Below are 22,250 nucleotides of genomic sequence, written 5' to 3' on the forward strand. Positions count from 1 at the left end.
ACACCTACAAGTGCTGGAAAAGCCCCAAGGAAAACGCAAATGCCGGTGGACAGAGGAGAGGGGACTTTTGTGTGTGGGAGAGAAGGAAGCTGAGGAAGACAGGGCACTTTCAGATACACCTTGAGGATGGGTCAGATGGAGGGAAAGGCACTCCAGGGCACAAGGCACAGCAAGGAGCAAAGGCACAGGAGGCTGAAAAGTCCAGGCGGTCGGGGGAGCAGGGAGAACAAAGTGGCAGGTGGCGGTGTGGGAGAGGGGAGGCTGGAAGACACAGATGGGGAGCGGACCCCACCAGGAGGGGCCAGGAGCACAGACTACAAAGTCGGGGACCTGAAATTCATACTCGGATTCAGTTATAAATCTTTATTTTTCAGACTTGTCCATCATTGACAAATAAAATACAAAAGCAATCAAAAATTATACTGTTTTCTAAAAATAGTTTTCCATTTGGGGTTTATGTCCCTCTCCCATAAAATCACTGTAAAGACTTAAGAGGTTCTGACTTCAAATTCCTCGAAGACTGTTTCACTGGCTGCAGAAGCCCCAGTGAACGTGTCGCTCCGTGAAAGGTGTGGGCAAAAAAACCCTCTTAAAAAGCAAACGCACCTTTCTCAGTGCAGAGATTTAGCCTCCCACATCTGTGGGTTTTTCAGAGGATACACAGGACCTGTAGGAGCTGGGGAAGTAGGTAGAGGTGAGCAAGCCATCCTGGGGGAGGCCTGGAGTGCGGCCCGCGTGGCCTGATCACATCCCCGGGAGGGCCTGCAGCCGCGGGGGGAGCCTCCCTCTGGCCCCAGCTCTTCCGTCTCTGATCAGCACACATTCTAAGGGACGTGTTCACATTCAGAAAAGCGTCGACAGCATTTCAGTAGTAACCAAGGCATACCTTGTTCATGGACAATTTTATTCTGTAAGAAACGGGAAGAAGAAGTTGTTGAACCCGAAGTTGGTCAACTCTGAAGAAATGAAGATGAACAGAACCCACCATGGAACATGTATGACAGACCCACCCAACCCAGCAACCCTGGGGATGCATCTATTTTGAATTCGTCTACAGTGAGAGGTAGAAGCCGGCAGAAGCCGGTAGAAGCAAAGTGCCCAGGTGCAGAAGAGGACAGCAGTGCTACATGTGCCCTTCTGCTTTCAGAAGGAGACCGACTCTTTAAATGCCAGGTGCAGGGTTACCTGTCAATTGGATAAGGGTTTTCACACAGGTTGACCAACACGTACAAATGTCTCAAAGCATACTCGTACTAGAGGAAAACAAACCAAAAAGCACGATCAAACATCATCATTTTATAACACGATCAGCTCCTAACATGGGAATATGTAAAGCAACTAGACCAGTGTTTCCTGAGAATTCCCTGGCAGTCCAGTGGTTAGGACTCCACACTTTCACTGCTGAGGGCCCAGATTCGATCCCTGGTTGGGGAGCTAAGATCCCACAAGCTGCCTGGTGCAGTCATAAAAAAAGAAAAAAAAAATTACACCAACGGTTCTTAACCTTTACTGAGTCAGGGATCCCCTCCCACCTTTAGATTACCTGGTGAGACTAATGGACCATCTCGTAAGAAAAATGCAAGAGTCATGTACCAAAATGTTCATTGCAGCTCTATTTACAATAGCCAGGAGATGGAAACAACCTAAGTGTCCATCATCAGATGAATGGATAAAGAAGATGTGGCACATATATACAATGGAATATTACTCAGCCATAAAAAGAAATGAAATTGAGCTATTTGTAATGAGGTGGATGGACCTAGAGTCTGTCATACAGAGTGAAGTAAGTCAGAAAGAGAAAGACAAATACCGTATGCTAACACATATATATGGAATTTAAGAAAAAAAAAAGTCATGAAGAACCTAGGGGTAAGACAGGAATAAAGACACAGACCTACTAGAGAGTGGACTTGAGGATGTAGGGAGGGGGAAGGGGAAGCTGTGACAAAGTGAGAGAGAGGCATGGACATATATACACTACCAAATGTAAAATAGATAGCTAGTGGGAAGCAGCCGCATGGCACAGGGAGATCAGCTCGGTGCTTTGTGACCGCCTGGAGGGGTGGGATAGGGAGGGTGGGAGGGAGGGAGACGCAAGAGGGAAGAGATATGGGAGCATATGTATATGTATAAGTGATTCAGTTTGTTATAAAGTAGAAACTAACACACCATTGTAAAGCATTTATACTCCAATAAAGATGTAAAAAAAAAAAAAAAAAAAAATGCACATGTGCCCAGGATTGGCAGCACCCTCAAGCCCAGGTAAGGACTCCTGGACGAGAACCCCCTGGCCCTGCTCCCCTCTGTTAACTCGGACCTCCCCCTGGCAGCCTGGCTTTTAGTCTGGGACACAGCGGTGAGGGAGACAGATGGTAAGTGATTGCCAAACAGATGGCAACTAAGATGGAAATAACTGGGGGTGTTTACCTTCTGTGATTCCAGCAGGCAAAAAATGTAACACCAGAGGATTAAGTATTTGTTAAATAAATGGGAATTTTAAAAAGTCATTAAATAAAGAGAATGCTTTGTTAAATAAATGAAAAATAAAATTAAGAGCCTCTTAATAATGGAGAGCTATCTCCCAAGTGCCCAGCACTCCATCCTCAGAAGCATCTGAGGATGACCATGGTCTGCACGTCATGGCCCAGAGAGGACTTTCTGCAACAATGAAAATGTTCTATAACGTTCTCAATTCAGTAGCCGCTCACCACACGTGTCTCCTAAACACGGGAAGTGTAGCTACTGCAGCTAAGGAACTGACTTTTACGTTTGGTTTCATTTTAATCCATTTATTTCTTTATTTTAAATTAATTTTCTTCTACTGGAGTAGAGTTGCTTTATAATGTTGTGCTAGTTTCTGCTGTACAGCAAAGTGAGTCAGTTACACATACACATATATCCATTCTTTTTCAGATTCTTTTCCCATATAGGTCATTACAGAGTATTGAGTAGCGTTCCCTGTGCTATTTAGTAGGTTCTTTTAGTTACCTATTCTATATATTGTAGCGTGTATATGTCAATCCCTAATCAATTTAAATTCAAGTTTAAGGAGCCGCGGGAGGCTAGTGACTACTGTTACCGAAGAGCATGGGTCTAAAGCAGGACTTGGCAAACTTTTCTGTCAAGGGCGAGACAATAAATATTTGAGGCTTTGTAGGCTGCGTGAACTACTCAACTCTGCTGCAGGGTGAAAGCTATGTGACTGAGTGTGGCTGTGTTTTGATAAAACTTTATTTATAAAAACAGGCTGTGGGGGGGAAAAACCCAACAGGCTGTGGGCAGGAACGGGCCTGCGGGCCACAGTTTGCTAACCCCTCCCCTATAAGGAGCCAAGCATCATGTAAGTACTGGCCAGAAAGGAGGCTTTTTAGGTACCTTCCAACCCTGACATTCGACAATCTGCAGAAACTAGGTCCTTTCTTCTCCTCCATGGGCCAGGGCCTGCTTCAACAACAAATCTGGGGAAGAGGTCGGAACAGACCCAGAAGGGAGAAAACCTGCGTGGCTGGTGTGAGGGGCAGGGCGGAGGGGTGGGGTTTGGCAGGGACGGCACAGTGTGAAGGGAAGGAAGTCCCCTTCAAAGGCCAATGGAAATAGCAGTTGAATGGTCTATGACTGGTAAGCTCTCCCAGCCACTGGGACAGTTCAGAGTGTCTGGGGCCAAGATTTAGGGTCAGTGATTTTGGATGACTTTTCTCCTCTCGCATCCCCACCAAAGGCCCCTGAATGAGCCTGTTGCTTCTTCTACAAGATGGAACCTTCTACAAGGCAATGCACCTGATGTGATTCCCAGTGGACAGTACTAACTCAGGTTTGGGGTTTAAGATGCAGAGGAAGGCCAAGCTAGTTGGCCCACGGAAGGCAGGATGCAGAGGTCGGCAGCCCCAGGGTCCGGACTTACCGTGGGGTTGTGCCAGTTGAAGCAGTGCGTGCGGAAGTGCGACACGGCTGCCTGGTAGCAGTCGTGCGCCGTGAGCGGGGCTCTCTGGGACAGGAGCCTGTCTACCTCGGCATCGGACCCTGAGATCAAGGCGACAATCTTCCGCACTGACTTCTCAATGACATTTCTGACCTGTGAAGAAACACATCTTTTCCAAATGTATCTTACTTAACGTAGTCTCTCCTGGAACCCTGGACCAGTTAGATGCTTCTTTCATAGAGCCTCCACCCCAGTATGTTGAAAGAGATGCCAACAGATGCTTGCTGCGGCCAAAGGTGCACACGCGAGGCTTCGGTTACAGCTGGAACCCTTCAGGAATACCTTGCCTTTTAGGGATCTTCGGGCACGATGGAAGCATTTAAATCTGAATACCCGAAGAGCAGGTATGGCCCAGGCTAAGGAAGTGGGGGGTGCGGGAGGGCATGTAGAAATTGTGCCCCAAAGCAGACTGTTGTCCCATAAGCGGTGCTATGTGTTCACAGGCACCTCTGTCCGTTCTGGAAACCATCAGATGCTTAGACAGAAGGATGCAAAGGGTGGACATCATTTTCTTCCCAGATAATGAAAACCAGCATCATTAAGGAGAAAGCTGCTTCCATGTCAACCAAAACTTTCAATCGAGTCCCCTGACCCTCCCGCTCCCCAGCCAGAGTTTGTTCCATTCATGCCCGAATGCTCCCTGCCCCCGGTGCGCCAGACCAGCGGGTCTCAACATGTGGTCCAGGACCACGGGGGTCCCCCAGGCTTCTTGGGGGCTCCATAATGTCCTCCCTTTCCCAACTATGTATCTGTGTAAGGTTATATTTTCTTTATATATTTCAACCAGAACAAAAGGGCCCAACAGTGAGTGCAGACCCAGGTACGATGACCCAGCTGTCTTCCATGACGCCAGGCAGAAAACAGATTTGCAAAAGCGTAGTGATGCCACTCTTCTCACCCAAATTGTTTTTATTTTAGAAAATAATTCTTTTTCATAAAAAATATATTAACACAAAATGGGTTTATTGTTATTTCTAAGTGAGTTACTATTTTAAAAATCTCAGTGTTCATTTCTAACACAGTAAATGTTGCTGTAACCCACACCAACAAAAGCTCTTTGGGATCAATAATTTTAAGAGCGTAAAGAGGTCCGAGAGCAAAGAAATATGAGAACTGTTGTATTACACTGTGGTACCAACAACTACAACAAAAACCCCATCCTGGTTAATGTACCACGTGTAGGATTGCTAGCTGTCAGGATTATGAGATATACGACTTTAAGACAGATCACACAGATTTTTTTTTTTTCTTTCCTAGAAAATTCAGGCTGTATCCCAGCACATCAGCCCCTGTGCTGCGCTGATGAGGGGATAGAGTCTACACAGCTGGCTTTGTTGAATGGACAGTCTTCGCCCAGCATCTCGTGAGTACACGCCTGGTGGTTCTAGCCACACAGCTAGAATTTGAAAAGAAATTTGGCCAGTTGCAAACAAACTGATGAGCTGCTGAAAACAAACCCAGTCATCGTAAAAGATTGCTCAAGCATTTTAGGAAGAATTTGGGGCCGTGACTATGATTTCCTAAGGCAGCAGAAATTTTTTGTGGACTGGATTTTTGTTTTTAAATATGATTAGCTACTAACTCACCAAGCAGCAAAATAAAAATGTCTTGTAAGCAACTAGGTGTAAAAGAGGAAACACCCATATGCCGTGGCTTCTTGGCAGGAGACAGGCTCCCTCTCTTTGCTTCCTGCTTCCAAAGAGGTCAAGGCCAGTTTACTAATGAAGCTGGCCACTGCCCTGCTCACTCATGTCCATTTTACAACGAGTACAAAGCCTGGTTTCCTTTCCCATGTACCCCCAGTGTGGCAGGAGGAGGGTGACCCCAGAGCTCTGTCACTTGGCTCCCACCAACACGGATTTATGGTCAGGAGGCAGAGACAGGACTCGCACACGCTGCCCGGCAAGGCTGGGAGCCGCAGCTTCGCCACCACTTACCTCCAGCTGCCTGTCGATCTTCTTGACGAGACGCCTGGACTCGTGCAGGTCATTGGTGCTCATCAGTTTCCTTTTCATGATGGTGAGGGGCACCTCGGGGCTTGGAGTGAGGTCAAGGTGTTTGACTGGGGGCAGGGAGATGGGAGAACTAGCTTTGTGTTTCAGACCCTGAAACTGCATCAACTTCATGGCAGAGATGGACTGGGGAGGGAGGGGGAGAGGGAGCGGGCGAGGGGGTGGGGGGAGAGAGAGAGAGAGAGAGAGTCAGTTTGAGTGGGAGGGGCAGATGTGCCAAACGTCCCTTGGGTCCTGGAGTCCACAGCTCCCCGCACGTGGTTTCAGGACCACTGAAGGGTCACAATCGCAGCCTGAAAGCACGCGCTTGGTCTTCAGCAGCGGGCGAGGCAATGCATTTGACTACCTGAAATCCACCGATGATGAACTTCGAAGCTGCCTGGCATCCTCTGCAGCAGAACCGCTACCCAGTTCCGCCACGCTCATACCAGAGTCGTTTCAGCCAGGGGTGACCCTGGGTTGTGCTCACCCCTCCACGCTCACCCGCCTGCCCCTAGTGCCCAGCAGAAGGAAGGTGCAGAGCATCTGTCCAGGTCAGAGCTGAGGTCTGGGTCCACTGAGATGGGCAGAGCTAAGGCCACCGAGGGGCGGGGCCGACTTGGCATCAGGGCCTAACAAACGGGCCCGACTGCCTGGCTGTGTTTGCCTGCAGGGGTCACTGCAGACTGGATCCCGATTCAGAGGGAAAGAAATGCTACAAGCAGTCATGTTCCTAAGCCAAGCGGCGCTAATCTAGAAACAGTTCTAAAACAAAAATTAAAACATACGCACACGCATAGAGAAACACAATGCTTAGAAAAGATCCTTCATACCTCCTGTACCAAGGGCAGACGTGGCTAATGCCGAGGAAATTGTAAAGAGAAGAGAAAGCTCAGGGCAGAAGAGTTGTGGCTGGTACCCTCCCTCCCTCCAGTCCCCCGACAAAGCTGGGGCAGCGCCACCTTTGACCCTGCCCCCTCTGAATTACCTTTCCCTGGCCTTCTCGCTGCTCTACCTCCCCACTACCCCCCCTCAAAAGCCTGACCAAGCCCACGGCATCCTGAGTGCACTTCTCGTGGCCTGTGACTGCCCTGTTGGCCCCCGGGCCCTCCAATCGACACTCTGCCCGAGAAGTGCTGAAGGGAATAGCTGGACTGACTGCTCACAAGGTCTTCTAGAAGGCCAATGCTCACATCAAAGGAACAGAACTCAGCTGGCGAGCTCTCAGCTGGTGGCAGGCCACCTGAGGGGTGATGTCTGGTCATACAGAGTACTGGAAGCCCTGCACACATCCCGAGGGCTAGCCCCAGGGGTGGCACCTGAGGCCCAAGCCTTCAGCAGCCACCTGCTATGACCTCTGTCCGGACAGCCCTGATGGACTGACCTACTTTACCACCTAGGCCCCTTCTGAACGTAGCTGGGGGGGTGGGGGGTAGGGGGGTAAAAGTCTCGAATTTATAGCCAAAGGGTCAAGATAACATCCTGCAACTGCAGGAAGGCTGGACCCCGGAGGACTCAGGGTGTGGGGTTCTACGGGGCAAAGCCACAGAACTCACAGGAGAAGCTTTCGACTCAGTGAACTCTCACTGTGTGCTTGGTGCACGTGACGGACCCCCTTCTTTTTGCTCCTTATCACCTTGTGCACTAGGGCTTTGACCAAGGAGGAAACACAGAGGTTTCAGAGAGGCCAGGTAGGTTGCCCAAAATCTCACAACTTTGTGAGTTTGAACCTAAGTCTGATTCCAAAGCACAGGCGGGATCTCCAGGATGGAGCGGCCATGAGAGGCAGAGCCAGCCCTGCCTCAGCCGTTCCTCACCCGGATGGATCCCGTTTCTCTTCACCGGCAGAGAAACGACCCCGGTGAGTCAGACTGAGACTTGAGGCATCATCAGAAGTGCGAGGCTCCCCTCCTCACCTTGTTTCCATACTGCATGACGTGGCTGGTGTTGGTGTGGGACTTCACCAGCTGGTACTGCTTGTGGAGGGTCTCCTTGGTCAGATCCTCCTGCGAAAATGAAAACAGTCGAGTCCTTTGACGATCGCAGCTGACAGCTAAGCCTCAGCTAAGCAGCCGGCCCCCGGATGTCTCACCACGTCCGAGTCTTCCATCCAGTTGACACTATACCAGTCCCCCAGGAACGTGGACCTCGCCTCATCGTAGTAACACGCATAGGACGACTCCCTGGGGTTGGCAGCAGTAGTTGCATAAACTACGAGGAATTAAAGACACATTTCAGTCGTGTTTTATTCTCGGCTGTCTGCGGATTCCACTTGAGGCTTGAGTTCCTCCTCCTTTCCTAGTGCAATCAAAGCAGGTCACCTATGATCAGCTCAGGGAGGGCAGGGAGACCTCCTTGTATCCAGCCCTGTTCACTGAGTTTCAGTAACTCATCTAAAACTAAACGTGGAAAAAGAGAAGCCAGCTGATAGACACTGTTAGATAGTGCTAACAGATCTGAGTAGCTCTGGAATCTTGAAGGACATGGACCTCATTTCATTTCCACAGAAAGTGAACATTCATTAAAGAAACACTTAGATGGACTGAACATATGAAATCCCTACCATTTACTACCTAGCTACCATGGGCTCAGAACTATGCTGGACAGATGTCATCGCTTAAAATGTAACTCTCCTAACAGACACTGTCTTTATCCCCATTTTACAGATGAGTAAATCTGAGGGTCCAAGAGGGTAAGTCACCTGCCCAAGATCAGAGAGCCAGCAAGCAACACATCTCAAAGGACAGAGGCTGGTCCAAAGACTGTGATCTTGGTCTTAAGTAGCCCTACTAGAACCCGGCAGAGCACTACAGAGTTCACATCAAGAGCTTCCATCCCTTCATCCCCTGACCACTAATCCTCCAGGAGAAGAAGAAGCTCAGAGCTGCCCTCAGGTATCCCCCTACTTCCAAGCACTAGGCTGGCCTAGGCCTGGCTTATGTAAGACACTTGGTTCTTCCCATGGGCAGATTCAGAGAATGTCCAATTGCACCATGTAGCAAGGTGCTCACCCAGCCCGGCTCAGAGGCCAGTGTTCCCACCACCTACCATCGATGTTGGGGGGCAGGTGGCTCATCATGGACCCAGACTCGCAGGCTTCAATGTAGAACACCATCTGGGAGGTGAATGAGACAGGTGAACTCACCCCGTCCAGGCACAGGCCTCTCGTAAATGCTACTTTGACTTTGCCCACTCTCTTGACGTGTTTCTTTTTTGGAAGGGTGAAATAGATTTTTTTTTTTTTTAACATCTTTTTTGGGGTGACGTGTTTCTTAAGAGTCTTTCACTTTTGCTTTTGGAAGGCATCTCTGCTGTAAGAAGCAGAGGCTATAGAAGCTGTTGTCATACAAACCAGAAGGACCCAAATTTATGCATGACTAATAGAATAAAATGATCTATTAGCTGAAATAATGCAGAAAAATATGGAGCCATAGGTGATGCTAAGGAAAACTGATCTGCCATCCAACGCCGGGAGCAGTTTCCAAGAGCAAAACACGTTACTAACACATACACACCTAAGCTACACAGGTTCCACACAGGGTGCAAAAGGGGCCAGAGAGGGCTTCCCTGGTGGCGCAGTGGTTGGGAGTCCGCCTGCCGATGCAGGGGACATGGGTTCGTGCCCCGGTCCGGGAAAGGCCACAGCAGCGAGAAGCCCGCGTACCACCAAAAAAAAAAAAAAAAAAAAGGCGCGGGGGCCAGAGAGGGCCAAAGGGAAAATAAGAAGGTGGTATTTTCCTCCCCAGCTGCCCCAGATTGGTGACAGCCCTAGAAACAGTAGTCCTCAAAGTGTGGTCCCTAGTCCAGCAGCATCAGTATCACCTGAAAACTCAGAAAGGCAAACCCGCAGGCCTCTCCCCAGAACAACTGAGCCAAATTCTGGGGCTGGGGCCCACACTGTACTTTAACAAGGTCGCCAGTGATTCTGATATAACAGCTGAAGCTGTAGAATCACAAAAAGCTAATCCTGGGAGACCAGAGGTCAAGACTGATTGAAAGGACACCCTTTCCAAAACACACAGCCCATCCAGAGCTAGGAGGCCTGTCGAAGAACCATGGGCTTTGCTTCCACTGCATCCCTCACATTCCTCCCCCAAGGGCACCCCAAGCACTGACATTACCTTTTGGTACTTCTTGTGTTTGTGCATGTAATGGATGGTCTCACTCAGGTCCTTGACGTGAAGCTGAAAGGTAAGAATATGGACATTCAGACCAAACACATCAAGAGAAACCATTTGCTGGATAACCCACTAATCAAGTCTTAATGATGCTTTATAAATTCTTATTTAGAAATCCTGAGAGATTTCTAAATAATCGTGCTGAACAGCATTATCCCAGAACATCATGGAGGGCTTTAATCACATAATAAAAAGGGGAAGCAGATGTGCTTCCTCATCACTTTGTCCGGAGCATTCAGGGACTGTGTTCTATGACTGCGTCTAGTGCACTGCACCCAAGTTCAGGGACAGCGACTCATGCTGTGATGTCAGGAGACACGCAGGGAAAACCTGCCAGAAGAGATGCCTCTGGATAGATTGCAAGCTGCGAAATGTGACCTCACCCTCAGCGGCCACATACGAACCTACGCTGTAGGATGTTAGAGACACACATCACAGGTGGCCTGCCAACACTGAGGTTTTGTTTCCCATTCTCCCAGCTTGTTTTTTTTTTTTTTTTTTTTTTGGCCATACCACATGGCTTGTGGGTCCCCCAACCAGGAATTGAACCCGGGCCCTCGGCAGTGACAGTGTGGACCGCCAGAGAGTTCCCCCCAGCTTGTCTTTAAAACATTAAGAAAAACTCACATCGTCATTAGGAAACACCAGTATTCCAATGGCTCCGTGATCAGTGAAGTAAACGAACACGTGGTCCCGGGGGCCACTGCCAAGAGACACGCACACGAGCATGAGAGTCCAAGTGGACCGTCTGGACTGAAATGCCACCCCAATCAAAAAACTCAGGAGAGGTCTGAGGTTACAGTCTCCCAGCCAGGTGGGAGGAGGAGCCCAGGAGCCCGCCGCCCAGCCTGTTTCCTCTGCTCCCGCTGGGTGCCGTTCTGAACCACGAGGCGCGTCCCAGAGCCTGGAGGATCTCAATCACGGCCGGGAGGGTGCTTGGCAGACAGCCCAGGGTGATCTGGACAGCAAGGCCTCTGGCAACAGGGCCTCATCCCGGGCGGCCACTCTGTGCCACCAGATCTCTCCGAAACAAGTAAGGGAGCCAGGACACACCGCCAAGCACGGTCCTGCAGCTCTGACTGCCTCTCCGGGCCCCTCGGCCTGCACACGGCCTGGGACACCCACCTGCACCCCCTCACCAGGCTTCCACTCAGAGGGCCCTGCTTCAAGGTTGCAGAGATGCAGTAACTCACTCGGAGGCAATTTGCTTCATCCCGCGCAGATGTCCGCCTCTGCTCTAACTCACACGAGCTACTTGTGCCCAGGCCTCCCCTTGGGCATAAGGGAAACAGCACCATTTGCCAAGTACCTGAGACTCTCTGAAGTCATGCTCCTAAGGTCCCTGACATCACGTCAAAATGCTGCATAAAGAGATGCTAAACAAGACATCTCTAACCCACAGCCAACAGGGCAAGCAATGGGATGAGTTTTCTCCCATACGGAGGTTTGCTCTGAACTTACAAATGTCCTCCTCCCACTGGGCTGACCCGCCATCAGAGCACAGGGGCGGCAGGAGGCAGGGCGGGGGCCCTACAACCTGATTGGCCACAGAGCCTCATGCCTGTCTTGGCGTGTTCCCCTGGTAGTGGAACCGACCAGCACCAGGATCCACAGATAACAAAACTAGCAGGTTGAAGTGATGGGGAACATTTCACTAAGACTAACCAGGGACCCTGGATCACAGGGTTAATTCGTTACAGAAATGGGCTGCCGAAAGAAGCCACCAGGTCTGTGCAGCCTGTCAGGGCAAAGGTCCCCACGCTGCCATCTCTCACAGGTAAATAGTCTGGGAACAAAGGGCAAGGCCTGTTCGAATTCTCAGTTCTGGAGTACCACGTCATTCAGAAAAGTGTGACAGCCATAAAACAGACATTACCTCTTCAAGACCTTTCCAGATCCTTTGCCCTTCACTGCCTCTGCGTCACCTCTCAACACAGCAAGGAAGTTTTGCGGGGTGACATCCTACAAAGAATGGGGAGTTGAAATCAGATGCAGCTGTCACTCCAAATCAGTGCGTTTGCTGAGTCTGTCGCAGAGGGCCCGGGCCACCGTCCACATACCTCCAAGGCTTAAGGTTTAAGGGCAAACACTTTGCAACCAAGAAAGATTCAGTGTTTCCTGGGCATGTGCATGACCTCGTCTCAAGTATCATCTTGTCTTTGGCTGATGCCAACTCAGCAAGCCTGCCATTCCTTCTTAACCGTTATAAAGTTCATGTGGAGAAACCCAAAGGTGTCGTTAGGTAGGGGCAAAGAGCAGAGGAAGAGCACGCTGCCTCAGAGAGACAGCAAAGCGGGCGGCAGAAACATCAGCGCCGACCTTTGCAACCAGCTTGCCTCCTAAAAGGCCAGTTCCCAAGGACACTCAACGTCCTTAAAGGGGATTTTGTAAAATGGATATGCAATCGTTAAAAAAATGTAATACAGAAAAGCACAAGGAAAAAAAAACATCAAAAATCCCACCACTTAAATTCCAAATGTTTCCCTATATAACTATATAGAAACAATTTTATAAAAATGGAATCATCTATACGACACGTATGATGTGTCTGATTTAAATGTTCTTGAATTTAAAAGAGAAAAATAAAACTGAAAGAACTGCTAAACTTCAGACTTTCTCTGTCACAAGGAATATTAGTTTCGATCCCTCTGACATTACGAAAAAGAGACTCTGAAATCCATGAGGCTGAAGTCATAATGGTGCTTTTAAAAACGTGTCAATGTATACAGCCTCAATCGACTGGAAAGCATGTAATGTTCTGGAAGTTATATACTATAATGATTAATGAAAAACTATCTTACAAAATTTAGAGATATATTTTGTAACTAGGGCTGATGCTGAGAAAATTGATTTTCAGAAAAGGGCACGGATAATCTATAATCAGATCACTGGCAATATCCTAAGAAAATCAGGTATTATGGAAGGAAATCTATTATGAGGCTTAAAGTACAACAAGATTAGAAACTAAGGATCAGTAGACTACAACTAACGTCCTTTTTTTTCCCTCTGCTTTCTTTCAAAATTCTCAGAAATTACACCTCAAGCACAAATCTTAATACAAACATGAAACATTAACCAGAAATCAGTCTAATGAGGTTCTGATCCCAGAAGTACAAGAAAGAGGGAAAAATCATCACTGAAATGAAACAGCAGACCCCGCTGGCTCTGACCCCGTGATGCACCTCACCTCGCCCGTGTAGTCCTTTAGAACCCCCTCGTACACGTCTGAGCCGTTGGGCCTGTTGATCACAATTCCTGGGGTGGGATTGCTGAAAATCAAAGGACACGAGTGAAGCACACAATTTGACGTATCTCTGAAATCTATGTCTTCGTGAATACGCCCCTGTTACGCTTTAAAATACTAAACGACCGTGGTTGTCACAGACATTCCTCATTGCCTCTGAGGTCACCAACGTGTTTGTGCTTTTAGCAGCTCGGGGGTCTCGGTGTCCCACAACTCCTGAGTTCCTGGCAGGGGCAGCGAAGGACTGAGCTCTGCAAACCGAGGACAGGGACCCAGGCCCCTGTGTGCCTGGCTTCCTGCTGGACACCAGATTGCATCTTGGAGACAAGATGTCATCAAGAGATCTCTCAGAGCAAAACTACTTTCAGAAAAAGACAGAACAGAAAACAAGAGCTTAGGTGTTAAAGCTCAGGATGGATTATGAGCTATTAACGTGATCACAGTACAGGGCCACAGTCTGGGAACCAAGGAGCTGGGAGACTGGATAGGGTTAGGGTTAGTACCCATACAAGGAGCTGGGAGACTAGAGTGGGCTAGATGCTCCAATGTATTCTAAGATACAATTGAGCCTTCTGTGTACAGGGCCTCTGAGGCGTCCCTGCTCAGAGCTTAGGAACAAGCACCACAGAACCCAATGATGAGTCAGTTCCCCAAGCTGAGAGGGAACTCATGCTTTAAATCCTTCCAAAGCCCCAGCCCAAGGACCTTCACCACCATTTCCTATGTCCCCGCCATTGCTGGGTCCCACCAAGATATGGTCAAAGCTCTAGATGAAGCACCATGTGGAACTTCATCCGGGAGTCTGTTTATATTCTAATGTTAGGCCGCTGATCTAAGGATTCCTGAGGGTCTGTGTGCATTTTTTAAAATGCCCTGGGGCTTCCCTGGTGGCACAGTGGTTGAGAGTCTGCCTGCCGATGCAGGGGACACGGGTTCGTGCCCCGGTCCGGGAGGATCCCACATGCTGTGGAGCGGCTGGGCCCGTGAGCCATGGCCGCTGGGCCTGCGCATCCGGAGCCTGTGCTCCGCAACGGGAGAGGCCGCGGCGGTGAGAGGCCCGCGTACCGCAAAAAAATAATAATAATAAAATAAAAATAAAATGCCCTGAAGTTCCTCACCATCAAGTTCAAAGCACTCCCTACTCACTCTTCAGAGTTAGCGATGTCATCATACATCATCACGACGATCTGCTCATCAGGAATCCCATTTCGGTGAACAATCTGGTAGGCGTGGCACGCATCGGCCTGGGAGAAGTGGTTTTGCCAAGTGTTAGATTTTTCCCGGAAGGAAGCCAATTTTGGTGTTCTAATGACCAACATGTTCCTTCTCATGGAAGATATGCTGTGAACCGCTCCCTACTGGGCAGGTATTTAAATTATTTTAAAACACACTCATTTATCTTTTTCAATTCAATTTTTAAAAATCCACCCCCCGTGAAACTTTCATTCATCAGGCAGTTAGCGTATATGTGGATTACACACACACACACACACACACACACACACACATACACACCACCACCATCACATCTACAGGCAACAAGGGCCTTTGAAAGTCCTGAATAAGTTATTTTCATTTTCCACACCATAGAAAAGTCTCCTGAAAGCACTGATTTAGGTCTGAAGAACAGAATGACTTAGAATGATGAACCAGCAGATTAAAAGCTTAGTGGCTAGTTCTGTATCACACAGTATTCTTCTGGTTCCAGTAACTTTAACTGCCATAGTTGCTGTTCAGAGAACTGAGTGAAAACTCAAAAGTTCAGCTCAGGAATTGAAATGAGGGATGTGCTTTTTAGTTTAAAGAATAACAAGGGTTGGGACTTCCCTGGTGGCACAGTGGAGAAGAATCCACCTGCCAACACAGGGGACACAGGTTCGAGCCCTGCTCCGGGAGGATTCCCATATGCTACGGAGCAACTAAGCCCGTGCACCACAACTACGAGCCTGCACTCCAGAGCGAGCCACAACTACTGATGCCTGCATGCCACAACTACTGAAGCCCACGCACCTAGAGCCCATGCTCCACAACAAGAGAAGCCACCACAGTGAGAAGCCCGTGCACCACAATGAAGAGTAGCCCCTGCTCGCCACAACTAGAGAAAGCCCGTGTGCAGCAACAAAGACCCAACACAGCCAAAAATAAATTAATTAATTAAAAAAAAAAATAACAACAAGGGTGACCATATTAAGGGTAAAAGAAAAACTTTGCTAATGTGATTCCTTGTCCATAAAAGGGTGAAGACATTCTTTGCTTCCTTTTTCAGATGACACATACTACACTCCATGACATGGAAATCATTTGAGAACAGAAGGGAAATATGTCACCTAACTTTCTGCTTTTATTTAATTATGTCTTTCCTAGGACAAAGCATAAAAGAAACAGTTTGCCCATCTACTTGCCTCTCTAAGGAAGAGGGCTTTAGGAACTGGGCCTCCACAGATCATATTCTACACAGCTCTCAGCACATCAATTAAAATAAAGCTTGCCTGACGTGGATGGACCTAGGGACTGTCATACAGAGTGAAGTAAGTCAGAAAGAGAAAAACAAATATCATATAATATCAATCATATGTGGAATTTAGAAAAATGGTACAGGTGAATTTATACGCAAAGCAGAAATAGAGACACAGATATAGAGAATAAACGTATGGGCACCAAGGGGGGAAGAGGGGGTCGGATGAATTGGGAGATTGGGATTGACATACGTACACTACTATGTATAAAATAGATAACTAATGAGAACCTCCTATATAGCACAGGGAACTCTACTCAATGCTCTGTGGTTACCTAAATGGGAAGGAAACCCGAAAAAGAGGGGGTGTATGTATATGTATAACTGATTCACTTTGCTGTACAGCAGAAACACAACATTGTAAAGCAACTATACTCCAATAAAAAGTAATTAAAAAATAAAATAAAGCTCACTCACCACCAAACCCAGCATTTTGCCAGTAGATGCCCCACACAAATGGACTTTAGAGCAAACAATGGGTGCTCAAAATACAGCTGCTAAATGTTGAGTGGGTGAGTCTAAGACCTGGCATTCAAGAGCTGTTAGATGAACAGATGACTGAATAAATATGAAAACGCATACATTTATTGACTTTCTTCTATTTGTCAGGCACTATGCTCAGACTTTCTATGCACAATCTCATTTAATTCTCTTAACAACTCTATGTGATAATTATTCCCATTTCATAGATGAGGTAATCAAAGCTTAGGGAGGGGAGGTGACCTGTCCAAGTCACACAGCTCACAGTGAAAGATCCCAGGCATTCTGACTCCAGAACGTGGTATTGCTTCAGACAGGGACAATCAAGAAATCATTAAAACTGTAAAGGCCCAGGAAGAGTAGGGGGCTGAAAATCTAAACATAGATGATTTTTTAAAAGTTACTAAATATTAAACACACACACCCACACATTAAAATGTTTAAGTCCCCATTTCTATAAAATAACAAGGACCCTCAAACACCAACTGCCGTAGGATGAATAACAGCCCCCCAAAGATGTCCAAATCCTAATCCCCAGAACCTGTAAATATGTTACACTTCATGGCAAAAGGGAATTAAGATAGCAGATGGATTTAAGATTGCTAATCAGCTGACCCTAAAATAAAGAGGTTATCCTGGATTATTCCAGCAGGCCAAATGTAATCACAGGGGTCCTTATTTGTGGAAGAAGGAAGCAGGCAAGTTGGTGTCAGAGGCATATAATGTAAGAAAGACTGGATTGCCACTGCTGGCTTTGAAGATGGAGGAAGATGCCACAAGCCAAGGAATGTGGGCAGCCTTTAAAAGCTGGAGAAGGTAAGAAAATGGACCTCTTCAAGAATCACCAGAAAGGAAAGCAGCCCTTTGGACACTTTGATTTAACCTAGTGAGACGCATTTCAGATTTCTCACCTCAAGCTGTAACATAATAAATTTGTATTGTTTTAAACCACTAAGTTTGTAGTAATTTGTAACAACAATAGGAAACTAAAACATTGATGGTGGAAGTATAGTGTCATTGGCACTGGGCTCGGGAAAACATCTTGACATTATTGGATCAGACTGAAGCATGTACCCTCCAACCCAGCAATTCTACTCCAAGCTATACCCTAGGCCAGGGGTCCCAACCCCCAGGGCCGCAGACCACTACTGGTCTGCGGCCTGTTAGGAGCTGGGCCGCACAGCAGGAGGTGAGTGGCCGGCAAGCCAACGAAGCTTCATCTGCCGCTCCCCATGGCTCCCCATGGCTCCCCATCGCGCGCATTACCGCCTGAACCATCCCCCACCCTCACCCGAGTTCCGCAGGAAAAATGTCTTCCACGAAACCGGTCCGTGGTGCCAAAAAGGTTGGGGACCGCTGCCCTAGACTATGTGTAATGGGAGAGTGCTCACAGCGTCACTGCAACAGTAAAAATCAAGAAATAATCCAGGGCTTCCCTGGTGGCGCAGTGGTTGAGAGTCCACCTGCCGATGCAGGGGACACGGGTTCGTGCCCCGGTCCGGGAAGACCCCACATGCCGCGGAGCGGCTGGGCCCGTGAGCCGTGGCCGCTGAGCCTGCGTGTCTGGAGCCTGTGCTCCGCAACGGGAGAGGCCACAACAGTGAGAGGCCCGCGTACCGAGAAAAAAAAAAAAAAAAGAAGTGCAAGACCTGTACACTGAAAATTATAAAACAGTGCTGAGGGAAATTAAAGAAGATCTAAATAGAGGAACATCTCATGTTCATGGATCAGAAGACTTACTACCCTTAAAATTTTTAAAAACCGATCAGCAGGGATTTCTGCAGAAATGGACAAGATGATCCTAAAATTTGTACAGAACTGCAAAAGACCTAGAATAGTGAAAAAAAATATTGAAAAAAAAGAAAGTTGGAGGACTTTCACTTCCTGTTTTCAAAACTACACTGGGGAAGAAGAGTCTTTTCAACAAATGGTGCTGGGACAATTTGGATATCCGTAAGCAAAATGATGAACTTAGACCCTCACTTCACACCATATACAAAAATTAACTCAAAGTGGATCGTAGGCTTAAATGTAAGGGCTAAAATAATAGAACTTTTAGAAGATAACCTAGGAGAAAATCTTTGGAACCTTGAGTTATAACTGCAGATATGTCATAGATAGGATACCGAAAGCATGGTCTATAAAAGGAAAAGACTGACAAACTGGACGTCATCAAAATTAGAAACGAGTGCTTCAAAAAACACCAGTAAGAAAATGAAAAGACAAACAGCAGAGTAAGAGGAAAATGTCTGCAAAACACATATCTGATAGAGGACTTGTACCTAGAATATGCAGAGAACTCTTATACCTCAATAAAACAATCAGTCCAATCAAAAATAGATAAATGGGGCTTCCCTGGTGGTGCAGTTGTTGAGAGTCCGCCTGCCGATGCAGGGGACGTGGGTTCGTGCCCCAGTCCAGGAGGATCCCATATGCCGCGGAGCGCCTGGGCCCGCGAGCCGTGGCCGCTGAGCCTGCGCGTCCGGAGCCTGTGCTCCGCAACGGGAGAGACCACAACAGTGAGAGGCCCGCGTACCGTAAAAAAAAAAATAGATAAATGATTTAAATAAACATTTCACTTAACTAGATATACTAATAAGCCCATAAAAAGATGATGTCCACGATCATTAGTTATTAGGGAAATGCAAATTAAAACCACAATGAGATACCACTTCACAGCCAGACAGACAGTAACAAGTGTTGGTGAGTATAAACCAGGAACCTTCATCTACTACTTGTGGGAATGTAAAATGATGCAGCCATTTTGGAAAATTGTTTAACAGTTTCTTCAAAAGTTAAGTATAAATTTACCATATGACCCAGTAACTTCTACTCTTAGGTGTCTGCACAAGAGAAACAAAAACATTTGTCCGTATAGACAAAGACCTGCACACAAATGTTCTTAGCCGTACGATTCAAATAGACAAAAAAATGGAAACAACCCAAATGTCCATCAACTGGTAAACAGAAACAAATGTGGTTTATCCATACAATGGAACACTATTTGGCAAGAAAAGGAATGAAGTACTGATACAGGCTACAACACAGATAACCACAAAAACATTACCCTAAGAGAAGCCATACACAAAACAGCACGTTGCAGGGCTCCACTAGCGTGAAATGTTCAGAAAGGGCAAACTTACAGAGATAGAAAGTGTATTAGTGGTTGCCTCGGCCTGGAGGTAGGGAAATTGGTCCAAGGGATCTTACTGGGGAGATGCAGATGTTCTAAAACTGGTTTATGGTGATGTTTGCACACCTTGGTAAATGTACTAAAAAATCATTGAGTTGAGCCCTTGAAATGGGTGAATTATACATGCTCTGTAAAATAGGCTTCAATAAGGCCATATATTTTAGAAAATATATTCAGCCTGTCCTACAGGCTAGCTGTCCTACAGTGTAGCTCCCCTACACTGCCTGGCTCCTCACCACCACCTTGACAGGCAGGTGTTTTTATGCCCATTTCACAGATGCGGACAAGCTCAGGAAGGGCTCATGGCTTCCAACCCAGATCTCCTGCCCCCGACCATGCCCTACGCCCTGCCTCCACACACAGTGGTCTCAGAGCCAAGCGGTGATTCTCTCTTGGGTCCTTGGAGTTACTTGCTTGCCTCTAACTTTCTTAATTCAGAAGGGTTTTTGGTTGGAGTCAAGCATTTACTGGTACCCAAGAGAGATAAAAGGTAGGGTTAGGCCAAGTCACATGACTTGGAGATGGTGTTAAAGGTTACCTGAATGGATTCCCTGGAACATATCTGATCTCTATGCATTTTTTCCCCTTAAAACAGAAATGCCATACGAGATGCCATGTGAGAGGAGGGTATTGAGCAAGGCTTTAAAGAAAGGGCAGAGCCCTCTGGACTACTGAACAGAGATTGCTGACTCAGCTTGTTTCCTGGCCTGCGTAAGGAGTTCCGACGGGGCTTACTAATGCATCCCGTGATGTCCTGGTGCAGGCCACTGTCTGGACACTGATTGTGCTGCCTTACCTCAGGCCAACTGTAAGCAAAATAAGGATAACCGGCTTGGAGCAAAGGCTAAATACTGGGCATGTTCTAGTCACTGCCAAGGGGTCCACTTTCAAACCAGGTAGGGGCTGGGAAGTGGTTCTCACGGGCTGCTCATTGAGAGGATATTACCACTTGAGGGTATATTACCACTGCGTGTATATGACCACTTCCTGACACGTGCTCTGAGCACGGCAGAGGCTAAGCCCTGGGTCTGGGCTTTGCGGGGATGCCTCACTGAGCTCACCACCACCTCAAATTTTCCAGAGGAGAATCAGAGGTTTAGAGCTGACTACGTAATTTGTTCAAACTAATACAGCAGGTGAGCGGAGAGCAGGAATTATACCCGGGGTCTGTGTAAGTCCACGGCCCACATTCCCCACGACCCTGCCCAGCCTCTGGCTTGTACAAGGACAGCCCTCCTGGGCTAACTGCATTCCCCCAAGTCAGTCCTACTCCGCTCTGCTCTCCATCCATGTTTCTGTTTTTAAAATATACGTGATATTTTGCAACAAGATGGATCAACCTCAAACACATTATGCTGAGCGAAAGAAGCCAGACACCACAAAGACTGCATATTGTATGACTCCATTTATAGGAAGTTTTTGGAGAAGGCGAAACAATAAAGACAGAAGGCAAATCCTTGGTTGCATGGGGCTGGGATGGGCACAGGCACGGGGAACTTTCTAGAATGATGGAAGGGTCCTAAAACCGGACTGTGGTAATGCTTGCACAACTGTATGAATTTACTAAAAATCACGAAGCTATAGGATAGGTGAATTGTATGACATGTAAACGTATACCTCTTCAATAAAGCTGTTTCTAAAAAGGGGTCATTGTACACACTTTAAAAGTATATAAAATGAAAGGCAGTCTCTCAGAAATGTAATGACTCTGCCCCCTCCATCATCATATCTTCTCCTCCCGACTCAGACCTGTGTGAGTTCTAGACTTCTCCCTCTCCCTCCCTGCTTCCTCCTGACCCCAGGATGTGGATGTTCTCAAAGCCTTCCCGGATGAGGTGGAGCTCCCTTCCTTACTGCGCCAGCCCCCAGCTTGAGACCAGCAGAGGGGACAAGGCACCAGCATTCTCCCAGCCCCTCACCCCTCCTGCTGTTCTCAAACCACTCCTGTCCTACTGCCAACACGCCAGACCTCCTCCTTCAGTGCCCCACTGCCCAGCAGTGACCTCAAACAGCCCCCCAAGCCCCCTTCTCCTAGTGACACCTGGCTCACATCTGCCTGTCCTCCCAACTCCCACCGTCCTCAGCGTCCTCCTGTTGGCCTGGGCAAGGGTGAACTTCACCTTCAATCTACTTAACACCACCCCCCGCTGCCCCCACTGGGCCTTATACTTTCCTTCTCGGCGTGCTCAAATCTCTGCCCTAAAAGAAACCCTCCTCCAGTCCTGTACCTCCTCTGGTGACCTACATACTTCTTTTTCCCCCTTACAAGCCTGTCGGAAGAATAGATGGTACCGCTGTCCCCGTGTGCAGCTTAGCTTGCACTGCGGGGCCTCTCTCTCTGTCCTCCATGCACTGCAACCTGGCTTCTGCCTCTGCCACTGCAGGAGCCTGTCCTCCCAAGACCTTCCCCCCAACACTCAAGAGGCCGCACGCCCACCAGCATCACCGCAGACCAACCAACTCCCTCTCTGTCATCCCATTATCCCAGCCAAAAATGGAAAACAGAGAAATCCAATTCAGTTTAACCAGCATAGGTTAAATAACCATCAGAAAGCACAGAAAAGCTCTCTGCGGTGATTTAATTGTGCCTGGTGTACAAATCTTCCCTAAACAAAAGAAATCTGTGATAATGAGTGCTGTGTTCACTCAAGGAAAATATAAACCTCTATA

At 47.7% G+C, this 22,250-nt stretch overlaps 1 protein-coding gene across 1 annotated transcript in view; it reads right to left on the reverse strand.

Moving 5' to 3' along the window:
* Positions 1–343: 343 nt before the first annotated feature.
* LGMN (legumain) overlaps positions 344–22,250 on the reverse strand; it is a 35,072-nt gene continuing 13,165 nt past the window's right edge. The window contains exons 3-14 of the mRNA XM_027120399.1: positions 14,539–14,636; positions 13,336–13,417; positions 12,025–12,110; positions 10,776–10,851; positions 10,092–10,154; positions 9,019–9,085; positions 8,063–8,181; positions 7,887–7,976; positions 5,917–6,117; positions 3,902–4,072; positions 1,186–1,253; positions 344–908 (exon numbers count right to left, since the gene is read on the reverse strand). Coding sequence (XP_026976200.1) covers positions 866–908; positions 1,186–1,253; positions 3,902–4,072; positions 5,917–6,117; positions 7,887–7,976; positions 8,063–8,181; positions 9,019–9,085; positions 10,092–10,154; positions 10,776–10,851; positions 12,025–12,110; positions 13,336–13,417; positions 14,539–14,636 — 1,164 coding nt within the window. The 3' untranslated portion in view covers positions 344–865. The remainder of the gene's footprint in view (positions 909–1,185; positions 1,254–3,901; positions 4,073–5,916; positions 6,118–7,886; positions 7,977–8,062; positions 8,182–9,018; positions 9,086–10,091; positions 10,155–10,775; positions 10,852–12,024; positions 12,111–13,335; positions 13,418–14,538; positions 14,637–22,250) is intronic.

The sequence above is a fragment of the Aethalodelphis obliquidens genome, unplaced genomic scaffold (assembly GCF_003676395.1).
Source record: "Aethalodelphis obliquidens isolate GAN/ISIS:26980383/991018 unplaced genomic scaffold, ASM367639v1 scaffold21, whole genome shotgun sequence".
Lineage (NCBI taxonomy): Eukaryota > Metazoa > Chordata > Mammalia > Artiodactyla > Delphinidae > Aethalodelphis > Aethalodelphis obliquidens.